At 40.3% G+C, this 23,132-nt stretch overlaps 1 protein-coding gene across 1 annotated transcript in view; it reads left to right on the top strand.

Moving 5' to 3' along the window:
* Nucleotides 1-515: 515 nt before the first annotated feature.
* The window catches only part of adamtsl5 (ADAMTS like 5), a 31,915-nt gene continuing 9,298 nt past the window's right edge, over nt 516-23,132 (top strand). Inside the window, exons 1-9 of the mRNA XM_055023549.1 lie at nt 516-1,064; nt 10,771-10,846; nt 15,009-15,181; nt 15,765-15,825; nt 16,426-16,531; nt 17,655-17,782; nt 20,576-20,699; nt 22,014-22,100; nt 22,554-22,717. Of these exons, the coding sequence (XP_054879524.1) occupies nt 1,045-1,064; nt 10,771-10,846; nt 15,009-15,181; nt 15,765-15,825; nt 16,426-16,531; nt 17,655-17,782; nt 20,576-20,699; nt 22,014-22,100; nt 22,554-22,717 (939 nt within the window). The 5' untranslated portion in view covers nt 516-1,044. The remainder of the gene's footprint in view (nt 1,065-10,770; nt 10,847-15,008; nt 15,182-15,764; nt 15,826-16,425; nt 16,532-17,654; nt 17,783-20,575; nt 20,700-22,013; nt 22,101-22,553; nt 22,718-23,132) is intronic.

The raw sequence follows: 23,132 nt of genomic DNA on the forward strand, positions 1-23,132 counted from the left end.
AACTCAGAAATTTCAACATTTTCTAGAAATTTTCTGTTTTTTCTGTTTGAAAAGTTTTGAAATCTCTGAGTCTTTTCCAGAAAATGTTGGAAGTTTGTTTAAAATTTTCTGTTTCTTTTCTTCCACATTTTCAAATTGTGAAACTCAAAATTTTCTAGAACTTTTCTGAGATTAATCTCAAAAGTTGCTTAAAAATTTTTTAATTTTTATTAATTTTACAAAAATTCTGGAATTATTCTCAATATTTTCTAATTTCATGGCAGAAATGTTCTCCTTTTTGCCATTTACAATTGCCCAAATATTCTGTCCTAAGAACATTCTGATGAGATGAAAATGAGTGAAAATCTGGTGAATCTGGCTGTTTGACTGCAGGTCAAGCGCCGCACAGCTGCGCAGTGGAGACGCTCCTCTGAGTTGTGCGCAGCTGCTGCGCTCTGATTGGCGCAGAGAGGCGTGTTCCCCGCAGGAATGCGGCGCTCAGGTGGAGGGAGAGTCACCGACTCGAAGCTCTGCGCTCCACAGCTCGCAGGACGCTCCGCGCTGCGCACCGCCGCTCTCCTTTGCGCACTTTGAGCGGACAGATCAGCCGCAACCTGCTGCTGATTTGACTTGGAAACTGTTTCGTGTAAAAGTTTTTTTTTCTCATTCGGGCTGATTTTCTCATGACTAGCAGCTGGAAAACTTAAAAAGTCACTTCTTGCACCAGGACTGTCCTCAGGAAGATGCGTTCATGCTCCGGTTTCCCCAGAAGGATGTGAGCCGAGAGCGCAGCTGCTTGGATGGATCTTCCCTCCAGCTGAAGGAGAATCAGCAGAAATAATAGAAATTATTCCCTACCGCGTATTTCAAAAAGCGGACCGGACCGGAGCAGAACCGGAGCAGAACCGGAGCAGGACGCGCACGGCCAGCAGAGCGGACATGGGCTCTGCGTTTAGGTCTGGACACCCTGCAGCGGGGCCGCGCCGCGCGTCACCGCCGCGTCGTTTCACATCATGATGCTCCATCAGAACCGAACCCATCCAATTTAACCCAAACGGATCCAGCATGGCCCCAGGGCAGACCAGGTGAGACAAACTGGCAGAGTTGGGTAGTAACTAGTTACTGTCGTAAAAGTACTTTTAGGAATATTTTTAACACGCTGATGACGTCACAATGTCATGATGTATTTCTGCTACTTGAATAAAATTTGTGGATTTTCCACTGAATGAGAAATATGTTGCAGAAATGAAATTTCTGTGAATGTTGCAGAAGTTCTATTTTGAAGGAAACTGATTTGGGGGAGAAAATTTTTTTTTTTGCCTGATTTTGTCATTTTAGTCATTAAAATATGAAGATTTCTACTTAAGTTTCTGTTTTGGTCGGTTTGGTGATGCAATGTTTAAATGTGAAATGATTGATCATTTGATTGGAGCCTCAGGACTTTAGTGGATTTTTTACCAAATACTTTTTTCCTCTCAGTTGAGTGAAAACATGTCGAAGTGGTTTTACTCTCTGTTGGGGTCCAGCTTTGGGAAGTGACACATTCCTCCGACTGCATGCGCAGCAACTTTAAATATTTACCTTGAGTTACTTTTTTTCTTGCAAGGAACTGCAAAGGCTTGGAGATTTGTTGAGGAGGGAGGCGACAGATTCCAGACAGTCTGACTTTGTCCCTGAGCTTGTTTCATTTTCTGCAGAGATTTTATTGACTCATATTTACTGAAGTTCTCATTTTGTTTTCTTTCCCTCACAAAATGCCCGTAGCAACACCACAGCATGATGCTGCCACTACCATGTTTCATACACAGGATTCTGGAAAAAGAAACAATGAATTGGGACTTTAATCTCAAAACCAATTCAGTTTTATGTCAGAATTATGACTTTAATATTTAATTTCACAACAAAGACTCAAATTTACCAGGAAAAAAAATCTGAAATGTTGAAAATGTTTCACTTTTGAAATTCAGAAATTAAAAAAAAATTTTTTTAGGAAATATCTTGGAATAATCTAAAAAAAAATTTTTTATTATTTTTCTTTTTATTCAATTTTTGATTTTTGATCATCCAAAAAATCCAGATTTTTTTTCTAGAAAATTTCTGGGATTAATTTCAACATTTCAGTTTTTTCTAGAACTTTTTTGACTCTTCAAACTGAGTTTTTAAAAAAAATCTAGAAAACTTTTAAGATTAATCTATTTTTTGTTTTTTTTTTCTATAAAATTTCTGGGGTTAATTTCAACATTTCTGAATCTTCTTGAAAATTTCAGACTTTTCAAACTGAGAAATTTTCATGTTTTATTTCTCAAAATGAGAGAATTTTGGTGTAAGTTGACTCTGTTTTGTATTTGTTTAAGTGGCCTCAGTATTTTCCGCATCAGGACCGTTGGCACATGTTGCTCTGCTGTTATCTCCTGTCACCAGCTATAAATACTCTGCTCATATTTATCTGATCTGTCGCTGCTGCAGAGAAACCCGGGCTTCTCCTGTTCTTCCCCCTGAAAGCAAACCTTTCCATTAAAACCTGTTTATCAAACTCTTTTACAGCGGAGAGTGAAATGTTTTCAGTTGGTTTGGAGCGAGACGTGAAGTTTGGCCCCTGGCGCTTCTTTTCTGATGACTCTCAGGAGGAATGTGTGTGAGATCCAGCCGTCAGAGACATGAACACATTTAATCTGCTTACCTTTGGAAGACTGAGCATAAAACGAGCGCTCTGATTGGTTCTCACATTCCTCCTGGGAGGAATTTGGATGCACCAGGTATCAACACGAGTTTCTCTGGGAGGAAATTTGTTGTTAGCAAGATAAGGCGGTTCAGAACAGCGAGAGGTTTAATCCAGCTCCTGTTTTGGATTTAAAATGAACCATAAACTTCATAAACTCAGATTTTTACTATAAATGAAATGTCATTTACACCTCAAAAGTGTTGGAGAAGTAACACTGACATTCACAGTCAAATGTAATCCAGTCCGTTTGTTTAAAAGGTCGGCTTTGGTTGAAAAGGTCTGAACTCAAACTCTGGTTTGCCTACAAACAACAAAAGACGACAAAAGCACCGAGCATTCTGGGTAAATACAGCCAAAACAAACACGCTAGCCGAGCACCAGAAGGCTCGGCTTGTGGGTTTTAGCTACAGGAAAAGAGAAATCTTAAATCCGCTAAAATCTGATGCCACTTCAGTTTTATAAAGGAAGTTGTGCTTTGTGTCTTCAGACGTTTTTGTCGTTTCCTTCAGTGGCTCAAACATTTCTAGAAAACACTTATACTTTTTAGATAAATATCAGAAATATTCAGAAGAATAATAACATTTCTGAGTTGGAAAAGCCAAAAATTTGCAAGAAAAAACTTAGAAATTTCTCAGGTTCAAAAGTAAAAATTATTATTATTTTTTTTAAATCTAGTTTTGAAACCAATAAAATTTCTATTAGTCAAAAACTTCTCAGTTTTTTCATACAAATTCTGGACCTCAGATATGTTTTTCCATAAAATGTCTCAGATGAATCTGAAGATGTTTGTTGGCAGATTTGTGCTCCTCCGTATGACGGCCGTCGAGTCGCATCTTAGTGCCTGGAAATCAGCTGATTTTAATCTGATTTTCCAATTCTGAAAGCAAAACAACGTTTTCCATTCATGCGCAGGAAGAAACTCCTGATGCTTTCATGTATCATCAAACAGACCAGAAACACTTCATTGTCTAATCTCTGGACTTGTTTATTATATTTGCATTTGGCTTCGTGGTTTAAACCTGAGCTGGGCCTTTTGGATCAGGTTTTCACATTCTTGTTGTCGCATGCAGCTTTGCTTAGCTTGCGGTTCAAACGAATCAGATTAGCTTTGAGTTAAGAGACCTTTAAGCTCTCGTTTTATTGGCCCACTGCTCCTGCAAACTCTTTTCCACTTGCAGTTCTTAAATGTATTTGAGTAACTTGTATTTTTATCTGTCTGAGCTGTAAAATGTATTAATTCCATCCTTGAATAAAAAAGATTTTTCCATCTTTGAATCAAAGGGGAATCATTTTTGTCCTCCAATTTAGCAAAAAGAAAAAAAAAGCAACAAAGAGTCAGTTTGTGTCCCTTAAAAAATGACAAACATGCAGCGACTTTCTGCTCCCAATTTAAAACGTCATGTAGTTCTGGCAGCTGCAGTTTTATTGTTAGAAAACAGAGTCCATAAAAGAAAAATGGAAAGTTAATGAACTAATCAATGATTCTGAGGGTTCAGGCAGGAACATCCGATCCTAAAGGTCCAACCCGACAGCAAAACGTTTCAGTGATTCCAGCTAACTCGGCTCTAACTACAAAATAATATCAGTTAGTGATTATACTAATAAAACTCCTGTTTCAAGGTTCACTCAGATAAAATTTTACAGCTCCGTCTTCGTGTTTCGCTGCACAACTCTAACAAGTGGCTGATTTTACAAACCCAGCCTGGGAGTTTCTTCAGTGACGTTTTGTTTTGACGCCTTGTTGAGGTTTTTTTTAACGCCGGTTTCACGTATTTGTGTCTCTCGCCGTGACTCATGTTGCAGAGGGTGATTGCAGATGACCTTGGAGGCTCTGAATCAGCCAGAGGCTGTGAGAAGATAATCTCATAATCCCTGAGGTATGATGGTCCTCCAAGTCTCTCCGTCATGAAAGAAGCAAATTAGCCAAAGCGAAGGAACAAAAAAGGAGAACGAATCAGAGTTTGATCTCGACATTCTGTTTCCTTCAAGTTTTTTATTCCAAATTGAAAGTTTCTGAAGCATCTCAGTCTAGCGTTCCTTTCTGGAGATCCTATAATATTTTCTCTGGACTTTAACTGAATTTGACCTCAGTGTTTGATTATTTTCAGAAGAATGTCAGTTAATGTGATTTTAAAGTACAGCATGAACGTAAAATCGCGTTTTCTACTAATACCAATCTGAAAACTGTGGCGTAAACGTTTATTTAGGGAGTATTCACAGTGGCCTTGTTGAATCCATTTGAATCAAACCAGAATCGGGAACTCTGGTTCGGTTTGAGTGCATCGTGAACACCAAGCAGACCGGAGACCCCTCCAAAAGCAATAAGAGCGCCACAGCGCAGGGAATTCTGGGTAAACACAACGCCACTAAAATCTGCCGCCGCCACATTTTCAATTTTATTTGGTGAAGAAGGAAGTTGTGCTCAGAGGTTTTCATATGGTTTTCTTCAGTGGTTGTTGGTGCAGCGCCCCCGCAGGTGAGGAGGGGAACAGGTTGGCTTGTTTGACTGCAGTGCTGTGAACCACAGCAGCTGAAAATGTAACAAATGTCTACCAGACCATCAGTTTTAAGTTAATAATTATTTAACTTATATTTAGTACTTTTTAATCAATATTGAGAAATTATTTATTTAAAACAAGCTGCTATATTTTGCTGTTGTCTTATTTCAAATGAATTATATTTGCTGTAGAAACTAGACCAAAAATATTTAGCAAGATTTTGTGTTTTCAGACTTTTATCACAAAAAATCTTTCATTTCTTCAGATAAACCTCGTGAACAGGTTTTTAAGTGCAGCAGACAGTAGCTGTTGTTTGAAAGTCGACTCTCTGCTGTTTGTCAGTGCAGCAGCTGCAGAGGCACAAAGCTTCTCTGAGGGCTTGTTTTGTTTTGTTAGCTGGACCTGAGCGAGGCCACGGCGCCTCGTCAACACAAACACGGGGTCAGAGTTCAGCTCCGACCTCAGACTCAACATCTGCTCTCATTCAGCGGCGTGCAGTGCGTCGCCCGCAGGACGAATCCCAAACACGGACAGACCTCTGAGGGGGTCACAGGTCAAAGCCAGGCCATGCTTCTCTGGGTCACCATGCAGAAACACTCCAGTCAAGGTGTCTCGCACCTTCTCTGGGGTCAAAGGGCACATGGGTGCGCGTTCGCAGCAGAGAAGTGGATTGCAGTTTGTTTGTACAGGGTGTGAATGTGAGCCTACATGTTGCTCAGGGTGTTTGAGTTCAGCCGCGACACAGAGGCTCTCCTCTGCAGATGCAGGAGCGCCACCTGCAGCACCACCTGCAGCGCCACTCCTGCAGGTGGCGCTGTTTGGAGAAAGACAGCACAGATTATTCAATTAAACCCTGACTGATATCATGATTACTTTATTGTGCTTTAGAAGCATGAAGCACACATCTGACTGAGAGACCTTTGGGTGTAAATATGTCTAAAAGTGTTTTCACACCTGATCGTCCGATGATTCAGTTTGATTGGGGACAAAAGTTCAATTCACCAACAAACCAAACCATTAGAGCAACCTGTTCCCCTCCTCGCCTGTGGGGGCGCTGCACCAAGAAGGAAAAAATACAGACACTGAGCGCCGCTTACCTCTTCACAAAATGAAGTGGCATCAGATTTTAGAGGTTGGAGGATTTCTCTTTTATCTGGGCTAGGTTAGCATGTCGGTTTGAGTTGTATTTACCCAGAATGCTAATTAAAAATAATTAAAACTAATTGAATTAGATGAAAAGTCTCAAAATAAAACAAAATTATAGTGAAAAACCCAAAGCTGTTTTCGACAGACAGACAGACAAATCCACAACCATCCAAATAAAACTACATAAATTTTTAGTAAAACTTTGAGTCTTAAATTTTTGCATTTTTAAAATATCTTGCTGGTTTCCGTGTGACTGCTGGTTCTGTGCTCTGCAGACAGAGTTTAGTTTCAAACGGGCGTCAGTCAAAACAAACAGGCAGTCTCGTGTTGATTAAAGACATTTTGCTCCCCTCTGCCCTGGAGTTATTCACTAATGTGCAGCTATAGTCTTAATGAGAGCAGGACGAGGCAGGCTGACCCCCGCTGACCTCTGTACGGGCCCCTCAGCGAGGGGGGCCGAGCAGTTAGAGTCCAGACATGAGCAGAAACTGATGTGTATTTCATGAAGTTAATGTCTGGAACTGTCTGTGCTGAGAGGCTGAAGCGCGGACCCCTCGTTAGGAACGCCTCTATTAGTTTTACGGCTGTTCTGGGACGCGGTTTGAGCTCCGAGGTTGTAAAACTCTGAACAAAAGTCGGGATAAAACAAGAAATTAGGAGTTTTGATGTGGTTTCTGGTCTTATTTTTTTCTTAATTAAAAACTATCACGGTTGACGGCGATTTCATTAAACTCACCAGATATTCACACAAGCTGTGAAAAAAGACATAAACCTGAATTTAAACGAAACCTTTCCTGTTTCAGATTTAGGAAGTTCTTTGCCAACACCATAAACACAACGATGTGACATCATGGGAAAATCGCTGAGAGATGTTGAGCTCTTAAAGAAAGAGCCACAAAGAGCTCTTAAATCTCCAGGTGGGGTGCCGGACCTCCTCCTCTTCCTCGCTGTACGAATGTGAGCCCAGGATCTTCTCTTGATGCTTTTCTTGGTTTAAACTAAATTTCTCAGTTTGGAACTTGAAAAGAAATACTGCTTTCACAATCTGTGACTATAAAGACCTAGAAATGTCAGTCAGCAGCACTGGCTGTTTTTAAGTTGCATTCATTTCTTGTGTGTTTTAGAGTACAATGTTTGTGTTTTACTGTATCTTTGGACCTGCTTGTCATTGTATTTTGATAGTACTTACAATAAGGTCCAAGTGTGACATCACAGCACTTTTATTAGGCCTGAATCAATCTATCAGGTTGCAGTTCAAACTGTAGGAAGTTTCTGTTCAGTTTTACACAGAATAGACACTAAAATAAAATCACAGCATCCCAGATTGACATACAGTGTGTAATATGCAACTGTTACTGCAATATTAGATATAAATCTGCAACAAGCGAATGCGTTGTCCTGACTGAGGACACTCCCACTTCTCCCAGTTTGCCAGACGGAGCGCTAAAGTTTTTGCTAGCACTGGTAACTGGTTTGGAGTTTAAAGTTAAAGCAGAAAAATGTTTTATAATCTTATAGACACACAAATCCACCACAAAAAGACAAACAGATGTTTAATACATATTTTAATATCAATTATTTACCAACTACACAAATATTTGCAGATGTTAAAATTCAGAAAGATTTAATTTTAGGCCATTGTACATTATATTAAAGATTTATCTGAATATAAAATCATAGAGGACGAGAAGTTTTTCATGACACAAACTGATCTCACCTTAAACATGCATTTATTTGAACTTTGTTATAATCTAAAATCAAATGCAGCAGATTTTGCCCATAAAAGGAGAAATCCAGTGCAGGTTCGCTGGTGGAGGTCTAACTGAAGGGATTATAGGATTATCTCCATTAAAGCACCAAAGCAGATGTTCCCTCTTTATCTGATTTCCACCAAACTTTAAACAAAACCAGGATCAAAACCAGCCTGCCTGCAGCAGAGGACAGGCTGCCTGCCGATGCATTTACAGGCCAAAAAACAAGGGAATAAAAACAGGAAAAAAATCAGATTTTTCTCTATTTAGACTCACTGTTATCAATTCAGCTGATCAGAAATGTCTATTATTACAAAAACAACCAGCAAGTTCTTGTAGGTTTTGTCTGTTTTTGTTAGTGTGTCGTTTCTTTCATGAAAACTCGTAAAAGTCACCAAAAGGTCACGCAAAACCCTGAGATGCTGAAGATCAAATAAACTTGTGCGAGAATGAAAAAGGCCTTTAAAGTCCTTATTTATGTTCTGTTAGCCTCTCTCAGTCAGTGTGACCCTCTTTGTTCCCTGATAAGACCTCCCCCATGTAAGGCCGGGACGGCAGCGCGGCGCTCTGCTCAGCCGAGTGTGAGGGAGATGCGCATCGTTTAATTGGACGGGGCAACTTAGTGACCTGGGACCGAGCCAAAAGCCAACTCCAAAAGCTCAGCGTCAGCTCGGCATTTACGGCTCTGCAGAGAGATAAAAGAGACAAAAGAGGCTGAAAGAGATGGATGGCAGCGAGGCGGGATGGAGGGTGAAACGAGGACAGCAAAAGAAGACGGGATGACCGGGTTGCTCGAATGTTTCCTCCAGAAAACTTTGTGACGTTACAGTTTAGAGGTTTTTGAAACGGCTCATTTTCCAGACACCAAAAAAATCTTTAGTTTACTGCCAAAATAAACTCTGGGCAGGTAAGACCCAAGCAGAAGAACAAAACCCTGCAAGAAGGGAGTTTTGTACAATAGGTCTCCTTTAAAATGCAATCAGTTCCGGCCTGGTTGCCAGATAAGTGGTAACAAAAAGCAAAGCAGCGTCTCAGTGGAGTCCCATAAAGCGTTAACGCACTGCAGCTGTCGCCAGAGAGAGGGGCTTTCCAAGAAACGTCCCTCCGTGAGTCAGACAGAGAATCTGTTGCTCCGCAGCGTTTTCCTGCACAATCATAGGAGATGAGGCCGTTTGTAGAGAAACCCCCCCCCCCTCCTTACCCCCCCCCCCACACCCCACACACACACGCACGCACGCACGCACACGCACACACACACACTCAGAGCTTCACGGAGATGGCAGCTGTGACTCAGAGTGTTGCAGCAACAGTAAGTGCATTTGAGTCAGGATTGATGCAGGAAGATGAAAACACATCCAGACTAAAACAAGTTATTTATCTTGCAGTCTGGCATTTACACAGAAACAAGGCAAAGCCGATAATTAGATGACTAACTTCACCTGCTGACACCGACTGAAGGTCGCAGAGATGTTTTTAACTTTACATCCATTCAAATGTTTTTGCTTCAGACTAAAGATTTTTAAATTTAGTTTTATGCAGAAAAACTCATTGATTGGATCACTGAATGCTAAAATTCAATACTTTATTAAACTCACATTACACACATTATTATTATGTTTTATTCCTATGCAGATGTCTTTCTCACAAAACTGCACTGGAAACTTTTTTTTCTCACATGACGAGTCATTGATCAAAAGCCAGATGTTACTGCTGGCAGAAACGCCAAAGAAGACAACAGGAAGCTTCTTCTTCGTGGTTTGTTTGGTTTTATGGACAATGTGCAGCTGGATCAATCAGAGCTGTCAGTTCATAGAAAGCTGTCGTTCCAACGCGTTGAATCCAGAGCTCTTCTGTGAAATTCTGCTTCTTCAACCTTAAACAAAGATTTCTGTACATTTGTAACGAAAGCGCAGCTTGTGATTGGTTTGATTCAGTTGGTGGTGACGCGTCACCAGCTCAGGTTTTCCCTCCATCTATAATGACTTTCTTGCTTCTGCTGTGTTTGAAAAGACGACAATTAATTACAAATGGATGAAAAAACAGATGCAAATCGCTCCTGATTGCAGGACGCGGTGGGTTTATGTTTCTGATTGCATGGATTTATTGCATCTCTTTGGTGAATGTGGTGCAGAAAAAAGGTAAATCCAACATTCATTTTGGGGATGAGAAGGAAATACATTCATGTAAATTCATGCAGGTGCTTCTTGGTACATAAAAAAAAACTTTTAAAAAATGTAATTATTTTATTAAAAATAAGTTTATTCAGGTAAATACATAAATAAATGAAATTTTACTAACTGAATTTGTTCACATGTAACAAACTAAAGTAGGATCTCTCTCTTTTTGTAATGAATTGTTCCATTTTTATTCACTGGTTAGTGCATACAGACATATCTGGGTCACTTTTTCACTTTATAATTTTCTGATTTTCTTTATTATATTTATTATTTTCTTTTTTCAGTATTGCATCCTCTTGTATGCCAGGGTCAAGGTTGGGTCAGAGGTCAGAAGTTCAGTCCAGCAGGAGGGTTTCAGTCCCAGTCCTGAACTCTTCTCCTCTTTTCAGTCGAGTCATAACGACGTTTTCAGTTCTCTGCTAACGCAGCTTCAACTTTAAGTTGTTTGAATCCAGAAGCAACAATATATTTACATCTCTCTCTCTCTCTCTCTGCAGGAGGCTGACTCTGAACCGGGTCGTGACCTTTGTCTTGCTGCTGTTCTCTCCCGGCTCCCTCGCCTCCCCGCAGGGCGTAAGTCCTCCCGCTCCCACGTCTCCATAAATCACAGCCTCGCCTGAAATAGCCGCTGCTCAACTGAGAATAGCCTGTCACCTCAGCTTCCTTTGAAACGAACACAGTTTCCATCCAACAAAAAGGCTTTTAAAGTGAAACTAACTGGAACCAAAACTAACTTCTGGGTTAATTATTCACAGCAATAGTTTGGATTATTTTGAGAAAGAAAGAAAAGAAGATTTATTTTTCAAAGTCATATTTTTGTCATGTTATTCATTCACTTATTTCATTTAATATCACAATCTCTAAGGTCCGATCAGATGAGTTGGGTTTTTCTGAAAATTGGTTCAGTTCTCCAAACTGCAACCAAAACACTTTTTCTGCACCACGAGTCACATGATCAAGAACTGGATGTTCAACTGGCAGAGACGATGAAGAAGAAGATGACAGGAAGTGATTGGAGGAAGATGCCACAGCGTGTTTTTAATCACTTACAAACAAACGTTTTAGTTCAGAGAAACGCCATAATTGTGTTTTTTGACATAAGCAAAAACCTGAGAAGCTCATTTGTGATCGACTGTTGGTTTCGGTTGGCTCTCGCCACTGAATGAACTATAAAATGGATCGGTAAGCGACGGCGGCCATTTTGTGACGTCAACGTTCTTCTTCTGCACATGCAGGTTATAAGCCGTTCACACCGAAGTCTGACTGCAGTCGCATCATTTAGCAGCATGAACAACCACTCAAAGAATAAGAAAATAAAAACTGAACATCAAGACCTGGTGACCCCATGGTGACCCCAACATGCCTTTCTTCGCTGTGTTTCTTGAAGCCCGATGTTTTTACACACTTTGACATTTTCTTCACTGTTTGGGAAGATAGTCTGAAATCCTCCGTCGACTCAGTTTGCCACGGTTTCAGTTGTTTTGTTGTTTTTTTGTTGGTTAAGCGTTTTGCCCTTTCAGTGCCAGGTTTGTTCTAGTAGCGTTTGTGAAAAGATGAGTCTGGTTCAGCTGTTTGAGCTGAAGCATTTACCTTTGCTCTCGTTTTTTTCTCCTCCGCTTCGTTCCCTATATGAAGTTTCTCTCTTCAAGCTGAGGAGGGAGAAGGAGTGAACTGCTAAGGTCAAAGGTTGCTTTCACTAATCTAGCAGGCCAGCTCCCCCCATCTCCAACTGTTATCAACGCTAATTTGAACGGGAGTAACACTAATGAGGGCAACCTCAAGAGACCCTGCCAAGAAATTATGGGGAGTCGCGGCACAAGTTGGGTTTCGGTGTGTTTGTGCAGAATGAGTCACAAAGTCAAAGATACTCAATTAGTTTGCTTCTTTCTTCTGCCTGTAGCTTTAATTTTAAAGGTCAGATGAAGTAACTTTTTGTTCTGCACAGACAGGTGGAAATTAGCGATTTAATAAACGATGACTTAAAGGGGACCTGCAATGCACACTTCACTTTTTGGAGTTTTTTTTTACTTCCATTGGGGTTTTTGCTGATTCTCAAAAAAAAAAAAAAAGAACACCCAGATGGTTTTTGGCAATAAGTTCTTGTATTTTGGTGGCCGGAAATTAAACCGTTTCAAAAACACTCAGGAATGTAAACAAATCAGCAGCCGCTGCCTGTTTCCCAGCAACCCCAGCAGAGTTCCGACCGTTACCTAGCAACCCCAGCAGAGTTCTGACCGTTACCTAGCAACCAAAGCAGAGTTCCGACCGTTACCTAGCAACCAAAGCAGAGCTCCAGCATGTTTGGTCAGCTGGTTTTACCGCTGTTCAATGGCTGCTGGAAAAGATAAGTGTTTTTTTTATCGACTTATCATCCAGAAACCACTCTCTGCATTCTGGTTGGCTGTGCAGGAGGCTCCACTTCTGCTTTTCAAAGAAGTATGGTTGTAATGTTGTGCATCTGTTAGCGGCCATTTTTACGTGTGAGAGTGAACATTGAATTGGAGGTGTGGTCAGCAGCAGCTTATTTGAATTTAAAGTGGCAAAACAGCTAATTCTGAAAGTTGTTAAAAAAAAAAGTCCAGAAAATCTCACAATCTAAGAATAATTTTGTGCAGAAATGTAATGAACATATTTTGTAGCCTGTATGTATCTCCTGACCTGTTGAAGGAAGTATAGCAGGTCATTTAAAGCTGAAAGGTTTTTAAGGTTTGCTGAAGTTGTGTTTAGAAGCTCTGGTACTTTACTTTGGTGGTTCAGGAAATGTCTCAGTCGTATTTAACGTTTTTCATTGTAAGAAAATCACATCATGTATAACTTTACCATGATTATAAATAAAAAAGACTCCATCGGCATCGGCCATCTGTGCTGGACGGGACAAATTTGCATAGGGATTCAATTGCAGTTTGGGCCGCAAAAAATCAGTTCAATTAACATTATGTTTTATCAACATAATGTTAATGTTGATAAAATCCAATTATGGTGCATTAAATAAGAAGCACAATTAAAATCACGTAAATAAGTTTGTTCACATGATAAGTTGTTAAATAACATCATCCTCCAATCCCAATAGAAAACTGCCTCATCCTGGTGAAAAACCTTTTTCTCAAAAATTCAGAGTTTTTTTTTCTTTCCAAAGGTGGCCTTTCCATTAAGCGAATCAAAAAGCCAATTTCATTCATGATTTCAATTTCATAACTCCAGTTTGTGCCGTTTTATGGTCATGGAAACGCAGCTACTGTTGAGTTTTGGCCAATGTTGTGTTTTGCATTATTTTTGGCATTTCCTCTTTCAGGAAGCAACATCCTTTTTATTTAGTTCATCAAAGGGCGTCTGTAAATGGATTTACCCAGCATTCAGTGCTTTTATAGGTGGGCTCTGCAGGACTTTATAAATGCTACATTTCACTGGTGGAGGGAATTAGAGGTTTGAATGAACTGCATAGGCTTTTTATTGGTTTGCACCCTGCTGGTTTTGTTAATTCCTTGCCTGGTTTTCATTGTATTGACTGCTCGTTTGACTCCAGCTCCTCCTGCAGCAGTCCTTGACGCAGTGAGCAAAGAGTTAAAAGTGTGTGTTCGTAGCGCAGCTCCTGTGTGAGGATCTGGTGGGACGGCTGCCAGTTTCACTCCTCCTCCAGGGCACAAACTCTGGAATGTGTTTGAGGAGAACCACAGAGATCTCTCTAATCACTTTTATTGTTTTGCTCTGCTGATCCTGATCCATCAGCCTCACAGGGCCGCTTTGTTATATTTAGTCCCATCCACCGTTTGAAGAGATTTATGTTCCTGTTCGATTCCTGGAGAAATATAAGGAAGGCTTTGTTGGAGCTCCGTCCATACCATCTCTCTCTCACAGAATGACATCCCATCAATCTGTGCCTGGTGTTTGCTGAGCAGTCATTACAGGCTGATGACAATCGCTATTTGCGTCATGACAGCTTTAAACACACAGGATGTCTCTGCAGGTTGATGCTGCTGAGTGACAGCATGCACAGAACAGAAAGCAGGAAGAAAGACATGAAAATGTAGCTATTGTGGACTTTTGACGACTGTCTTCCATAAATGCCTCATACTTTTCTCCACCTGAGCTGAAAATATCTGCAGCTCCTCCAGATTCACTGTTTATGAAGGAGGAAATTCTTCAGTTAGTTTGATGTGAAGCGTATTAGACAGAAAATATACATATATTTGTTTAAAAAATGGTTTTAGAATAAACTGAATTTTTCTCTAGAAAAAATTCTATTTGAGAAATTTTATAGAAAAACCCCAGAAGAAATTTTCGAGATTTTCTGTCAATAATTGATCACTTTTGACTTTTGAAATGTCCAAGTGTTTACCAGAAAATGTTTGAGATTAATTTCAAAATTGATGTTTTTTTTCTAGCAATTTTATTTTATTTTTCTAGAAACTCTGAGATCAATTTCCAAATTTGTCTGAATTTTTTAGTGGAAATTTATTTCTCATCTTTTTTTATTTTTTCTATATATCTTTTCCTTAATGTGGTGTCACAGCTGGACGGCATTTTATATTATAATGTTCCAGGGTGTAAAATATATTCTGCAAACCTGATGATAATCTGAGAGACAACTAACAACATGCTGGGTGAAATATATCTAAATTGGGTGCAACTGACTCACCTTTTCTCTAAATTGTCAATTCAGACTAAATAATGAAAATGTTTCAACATTTGTCTCATGTTTTATTGACCGTTGTGTTTGGGCTCTCTGATGCTTCAGGCCTCTTGGAGTTCGGGGTGGGGTCCAGCCAGTGACGCCTCATCGGGGCGTCCGGTGCGCGCCCGACGGCAGCTGCACTTCAGGAACGAGTGGGCGGCGTGGAGCGGCTGGTCGGTTTGCTCCCGCAGCTGTGGGGGCGGAGCCTCAGTGAGAACTCGCACCTGCATCACCAGGTAATGATCTGGTCTTCAGCGAATTTTCTGTTGGAGGTTTTAGTAAATATCAATTATTATTATTATCTTTGGCCGTCTTGAGGTGAAAAAAAATAGTTTTTCTGGATTTAGTAATAAAAAAACTTCAACATTTACTCAGTGAGATTAAAATCTTTCATCACATGTTGGTTCAGGATGAACTTTTAGAATATTTAAATGGAGTCTCCTTCTTTTTCCTTTCTCTGGAAAGCAGTTCCACAGCATGATGGACCCTCCGCCGTGCTTTAAGAGGGACGTGTTATGCAAAATTATCCCCCAAAAAGCCCGAGTGCTTAAAAACACCCGTCTTCAACTTTTGGCAATAAGTTGAAGGTTTTCATTTCATTTCACTTTGGGATCAACAAAGTATTTTTGAATTTTTGTGTTTCAAAAACCTCCAGGATGTAACGTCACCTATCACCAGGCGCTGCCCATTACCCAGCAACCCAACTGAACCCAACAGAACTGATCAGACTAAAATCTCATTATCCAAGAATAAGTTTGTGCAAAAACATGGAACCAAAAGTGCAATATTTGTGGTAATAAGTTGTTTCTGTGTGTGCAGGAATCCGGTGGGCGGACCGTGTGCCGGAGATCCCAGACAGTACAAGATCTGCAACACCAAGGTCACTGCAGCTCCAGGGTTTCCTCCCTCAGAGAACAACTGTGAAGCGTCTTACAACAATGGCCGATGTTTGCTTTGCAAATTGGTCTCATAGGCGTGTCTGAGACGTTTCACTGGTGCAGCAGCTCGAGTTTTCACACTTCACCCTGGACTGGCGACCATGGACAGGTCGCCAGTCTGACGCAGGGAAACACAGAGAGAGAAACACACACACACACACACACACACACACACACACACACACACACACACACACACACACACACACAGCTAGGGAGAATTTAGAGAGCCCAATTAACCCAACAGTCATGATTTTGGACTGTGGGAGAAAGCCGGAGTACCCAGAGAGAACCTATGCATTCACAGGAACAACATGCAAACTCCATGCAGAAAGACCCCGGGCCGGGAATTGAACCCAGGACCTTCTTGCTGCAAGGCAACAATGCTACCAACTGTGCCACTGTGCAACAACCAAATCTCATATTTTCTGAGGTCCTATAACTTTTGCAGGGGGGAGCTGTAGCGCCCCCTGCAGGTTCATTCTGAAGACGATCACCAGGATGTTTCAGCGTCTTCATGCTGCATGTCTGTGTCTGTGCAGGGGTGTCCTCCTGGCTCGGAGGACTTCAGAGACATGCAGTGTGCTGCGTTCAATGACCGGCCGTTGGTGTCCGGAAACTCCTTCAGATGGACAACGTTCCACGGAGGTCAGCAAGAAAATATCGACCTGAGCAGCCATCTTGGATTCTACAAATATTACAACCTAACACTACAATACAGCAACTAAAACTGTCTTCTGATTGGTCCCTTAGATCTGTTATCATCCAATCAGCTGAAAGCATAAAGACTGATGTTATGCAAAGTTTTCAGAGTATTTTTGGTCTTGTTCCAAGTGGAAATGTCTTAGTACCTTTGAAATAAGACTAAACTAAATTAAAAGTAACTTTTCACCGAGAAATTGGATCTTGTTTGAAGTTAGTAATTTCTTAATATTGATTAAAAGTATTTGTTCCCTATACATATTATTTCACTTATGGAAAAATGTCTTAAGTGAAATAATGTGACCACACACACACACACACACCCCCACACACACACACACACACACACACACACACACACACACACACACACACCCACACACACACCACACACACACTGTAAAAACTGAGTTATTTTTTTTACTATGAAATCAAAATGAAAAAATTACAAAATGTGTAACTCAATTTTGAATTGAGTTACAAAATTAGCTAAATGTTTGAAGATGTTTCACCTGTTTCCTTTTGCACTTTTTCATCTGTGTGTTTTTAGATTTATGGTTTTGTTTGATGATTCGTTGAAATGTTTGCACTTCAGAGCCACTGCAGGAGTCACATTTTCCCAAGTTGAACAAAACTGAACGGTTTCTGCAGATATTAACATCTTTTTTAAATTTCTAATGTGCATATGAATCGTTTCTACGTGGACAATCCTTCATTTCACAACCGTTTGGTCTCACTTTACCAACTTGATTTACAAGTACAAATTAAATTTAGCACAAACCGTTCTGTCTGATGCCATCAATCAGCGATAAAACGATTCCTCAGATCTGATTTCAGATCTGTGAAATGTATTCTTGCAGCTGGGAAGTCTTGAAAGCTCACAGGTGTCTCCTGCTGCAGGTGTTATTGTGATTTTCGACCTTGTCTGCCAGTTTCTTCCAGATCTTTCCCACTTCTCGTTCCCATTTTCTGCATTTTATGTGTCTCTCTCCCTCCAGTCCTGTTTCCTTTTATCATGTCTTGTTCCATAAAGACGAATGATTTACTGACTGCAGCTTTTCCCTGCCAGGCTCCGGCCCCTGTGAGCTCAGCTGCCTGGCGCTGGGACACAACTTCTACTATAACTTTGGTCACGTTCTGGACGGGACGGCCTGCGACCCGGAAGCCGGAGCTGTGTGTGTCAACGGACGCTGTCTGGTAAATGACAACAACACCTGGATGTTCTTAATCCCAGTTTCACATGTTATTGATCAAAAATAAATGTCATAAATCCAGTCAAAAGTGCTCTGGGCTAAGAAAATAAAAATAAAATCAAGCACAGAAATAATATAATTTTATCTGTTTTTTAATAGGAAAAAGGATCTTGCATGTTTCCTATTGAAAAATATAATAATTATAAAAGGATTTGGGTCACATTGATCCAAAACGCTTTTTACATTTGGCCAAGTTTTAATTACATTAAATTATTTAGGTGCAGCAAATGCAGCTCTCCTGTAAAAATATTTGAATTAAAACTAAAATATTTTGATTTATACTCACCATTTTCCATTGTAGGATAAAAATATTTATAATTTTACTCCATATGTATAAACCATGTGCACTGAACAAAGAATCTTTGTTTTTGTCCTGAAGCTCTGCACTGCAAAAACAAAATATTACCATTTTTTCCTACTTTCGAATGCAAATATTTTACATTTGAAATAACACTAGACTAATTTAGAAGTAACTTTTGAACAAGAAATAAGATCTTGAACTATTTAATCAATATTTTGGAATATTTGGGGCCCATATTTGGCTGAAAAGTTACTTGTAAATTACGTTTGTCATATTTAAAGTATGTTAAGATATTTGTACTAGAAACTAGACCCAAATTGCTTGATAAGGTTATCTACTTTTGCATCAGTTTATTCTTTGCTTTAGGTTTCATTTAAATATTTATTGATTTCATAACTCAGATTGTTTGCTTTAGAAATAAACTGTAACTTGACTGCTTGAGAAAACTGTCTGCTGCATTCAGTGTTATTTAGTTTTCATGCCTCTGTTTGAACTGAAAAGGCTCCATCTGCGAGTCGCCTGAGAGAAAAACAAGCAGCTCTTCTCCTTCTGGAGTTAAATGCAGGTTATTCTCACACAGATGGAGAAGGCTGGAGATGAACACGCATCTGCTGCACAATGCGTAATACTCAGGAGAGACGTCTGCTAGCAGAGGGGACACACAGCTGAGCGCCGGGACTTTGGAGTCTCTGTGTTTACACACATCGACGTGTGTGTTTCTGGGCATGCTCTCTGTGGCATTTGGTGTAAATGAGTGGATTTATGGGCAGGGAGAGGTCAGCGCAGCAGAGGCTGCAACAGGAAGCAGATGTAGCCTGCAGCTGGTGTTGAGGAGCTCGGGTCAAAACGTGACATCAGCCTGAAGAACACATGACTGCTTCAGAAAGGCTGCAGCGCATCCTCAGTGCTAATCTAAAAATGTTAGCATATCAGCAGAAACCTGCACAGCACTTTTTCTCCACAGCACAGATGTACAGTTGTGAACTATATTGTGTTGATCTATCACATACAATCCCAGACAACATGCGTTGTTTGTGGTCGTTATGAGATAAAATGTAAAGTGTGTCTGAAAGTAGCAGGATTTCTAAACTCTGCAGCAAAGTAAACAGAAAGGATCCCAGAACCGCAGCTGGAGGCATTTAGAATATATAATGGATATACAGTCGGGAAAACAGTTTGCTTCTCAATTCAGAGAGTTTATTCCACACTTTTAACTTCATCAGCCCAGAAAATGAACCTTTGCTCAGTTATTTACTGGCTTGCTGGCTGTTTTACTGAGGCCCAGTGTGTTCTGTGCTACGACATCACCAGCAGCTCATTTCCTGTTGTGCTCACACAGACTCTCAGGGTGTTTTGTATCTTCAAAGCATCTTTCTAAGGATGATTACAGGTTCTATAGATTGTTGCTCTCGGGCCTGAGAACCTCCCCCTTGATTAACTCGCTCTGCAGAGATGAAGGCGAACCAGGAGAGCAATCATCGCTCCTGCTGCAGGATGCTCCACAGGCTATAAACCATCCAGCTCATCCTCTTTGTGTTTAGCTTTGACATTTTTCACATTTTAAAAAACAATCTCTTCAAACTCTTGCACCCCAGAAATGTTGTTTTTCCCCAAATGTTAGCTGGAAATGAGGAAATACAATATCAGAGGGGCAAACAAGCCGAGCCTGAGGGGAGGCTCACTTGGCAGCATCAAAGCTGAGTGCACTGTAAAAACACAACATGCAGCCAAATATCTGCTGTGGTTTCTAGTGTCAACATATAGTGCACTTAAAATAAGACTAAACTAACTTCCATGTAACTTTTCAGCAAAATATATGAGCTAGTTTTTATTAACAACTCTTGAATATTGATTTAAAAGTACCAGGTCCACTGGTAGATTATTTTCACTCATAACAAGACATTTTTCTGTGTTGTAACTAGTCATTTTTATTCATATTTAAGAATCATTAACTTAAAACAAGCTAGTATACAAATCTCACCAAGTATTTTTGGTCTAGTTTCTACTACAAATATCTGAATACACTTGAAATAAGACAAAACCAACTTGGAATAAATTTTCAGCAAGATATTCAAGTTTGTTTTAAGTCAGTAATTCTTTAATATTGATTTAAAAAGTACTAATTTTCACTTATAAAAGTCATTGGTCTACCTTTTAGTGGAAATTTCTCAGTACATTTGAAATATGATAAACTTAAGCAAACTTAACTTGTTTTAAAACTATAAATCCTCAATTTAGATCAAAAAGTTGTTACACTGGCAGATATAATGTTGAATATTGTAAGGAATTGTTGACTTAAAACAAGCTCCTATGTCACTAAAAAGTTACTTTGTAGGTTAGTTTAGTCTTACCTCAGGTGTAGTGAAACATGTCCAGTAGGAACCAGTCCAGAGTTTTTGCAGTGATTGAGAGGTTTCCCGTTTGTGTGACCCGCAGAAGCCCGGCTGCGACTCCATCTTGGGTTCGACGCAGCGGGAAGATGCCTGCATGGTGTGTGGAGGGCACAACACCACCTGTCTGCAGCACAAGAGTGTGTACCAGAGCAGCGGGCTGGAGGCAGGTAGGACACACACACACACACACATGCACATACATGCACACACACACACCCACACACACAAACACACACACACACGCATTCATACCACACACGCCATCATGCCTTTCTGTCTCAGAAATATGAGGATAATTCCTGCTTCTCGTCTTCCTTTCACACCTAACAGCTATTAGTCATTCAGGCTTATGTAGCAGAGAGTTATTAGCCGACTGAGTGAATATTAACCATGGAAACAGCTTTGCAACACAAAGGTGATTGGCTGCTTTCCCAGAAGGGCTCCAGCTAACGGCAGATTTAAAATGACTGTGGTTAAGATTTCAGGGAGGAGGAGCAGAAAAATCTCCCAGCAGTTCTGGCTTATTGCCACCGAAACATTTTTACCTGCACTAGCACCTGCAGGTTCACAGATAATATCAGGTCTGACTGCATGCAGTGGAGAAAACTAAATGTTTTTCTTTCCTTGTATCCATCTGCAACAAGCCTCGTACAGGAAATAATAACAGCTTCAGGCAAATAGTGACGAGTGATTGAAGTGTTATCGTTTACAAGCTGAATGCTATAAATTTTATAGCGCCTTGTAAACCAGGAGAAATCATTGTCAAAATGATGACATTGTGTGATGATGGTGTATTAACTTATTGCAATATTAGGATTATTTTTCTTTTTTTAGCCGCGGTGATAAGAACCTGCAGGGTTTTGTATGTTGAAGCTGCAGAAGTTTTAGGTTTTTGGGGATATTTAGGATGATGTCATCTGCATAGAAGAGATCGTCTTCGCCTAACTGAGTCATGTCGATGCGTTTGTGAAGAATCAGAGGCAAAGATGATCCAATTTTCACTCTAGGTTCTTCAAACACCATTATTTGGCGGTATGTTTTTAGTAGCTTCACATTTATTAAAGCTGGTTAATGTTTAGATCATTCATCAGTTTGCAACTACAGGAAAATAATTTCTTCTCTATTCCATAAGCTGCCAGTGGATGTCCTAAATTTACTAAAGCAATTGATGAAAATTAAACCAAATATTTATATGAAAGTGCATAAAAATGTGGTTTTAGGCATATAGAAGTGCCAACAGTATAGAAATAACTGTGTCCGTCTGTAAACATTTAACGGTTAAGATTTAGTCACACATGATGTTTGCAAAGCTTCAGAGACTTTTACAAGTCAAAGTTAAATGTTTGACAGAAGAGTTTAACTTCCAGAGCTGGAAGTAAAACAGGAGCAGAATCTTGTTAACATGATCAAACTCATCATCATAATGAAGAATTGTTTCTGCTTCTGTTTCTGTTACTAAAGCTTGTGTCTTTATTTGCCAGGCGGGCCGTTTGGATACAACGAGGTGACGATGATCCCGGCTGGAGCCACTCACATCCGAGTCACCGACAACAGCAGGAATTATCTGGGTAAGAGATATCTCTGCTCCCTTCACACGCTTTAAAACTTATTATTACATCTGTTCCCCAGAGACCGGCGAGCGGCTCTCTGTCCGTCTGCTTTCTGCACCGGGCTTCTTCTTTCCGAGTAACATAATCGCTAAGGTTATCTATTCTCATCGCTGTGTTGGCGACGCAAATAAAACAGACCCAGAATGGCACACGCTGTGGTTTGGAAGGGATGCAGAGCAGGTGGAGGTGCCTGTTTTCACCTGCTGCTATGGGAACCGCCTCAAACAACCGCCTTAAATAACCGCCTTAAATAACCGCCTTAAATAACCGCCTTAAATAACCACAGGATTATTTGTTGCTCTGTCACCCTGAAATCTTTAACGGTTTAGCCTGAAAAATCCATCATAAGAAGCATTTGAATCGGTTTGCATGAATACTCAGTAACTCCATTCACTGTTATTGATCACACAGCGCTGCAGAACGGTCGATCCCAGTTTGTGATCAACGGAAACTGGAAGATCAGCGTTCCTGGTGAGTACAGCGTAGCTGGGACCAAGCTGCTGTACCGGCGCTCTGCAGACATCTGGGAGAGCTTCGAGGTGCCAGGACCGACCCAGGAAGACCTGCATCTGATGGTGAGAGCCGGTTCACTAAGCAGGGCATTTGTAAACATAAGAATCAGGGATGCACTGATTTTAGGAGATCGGTGGTCGGCCGATACTTAGATTCACTGACATGTGAAGCCGATCTTATTCACCTCAGCAAAGATATTTGGTGTGAAAATAAAAACTGTTAAACCAAACTACAGAACACAAACAGCTAAAGGATTAAATGTAACTACAATTATTTATTTCTTAGGTAATTTACTTAGTTTTGAATGAAACAGCTCCATTTTCTTGCTAACAATAGGACAGAAAATACAATGTAATAAAAAAAAAAATCCCTCATTGCCCCTTTGTGGGGAAGTTCAGAATTATCAGCAGAGAAGTAGCAGGAAAAATGGAAGCATGCTAATTCACAAAAAGATATATATATATATATATATATCTA

The sequence above is a fragment of the Poeciliopsis prolifica genome, unplaced genomic scaffold, assembly GCF_027474105.1.
Source record: "Poeciliopsis prolifica strain line A6 unplaced genomic scaffold, Auburn_PproV2 SCAFFOLD103, whole genome shotgun sequence".
NCBI classification, from domain to species: domain Eukaryota; kingdom Metazoa; phylum Chordata; class Actinopteri; order Cyprinodontiformes; family Poeciliidae; genus Poeciliopsis; species Poeciliopsis prolifica.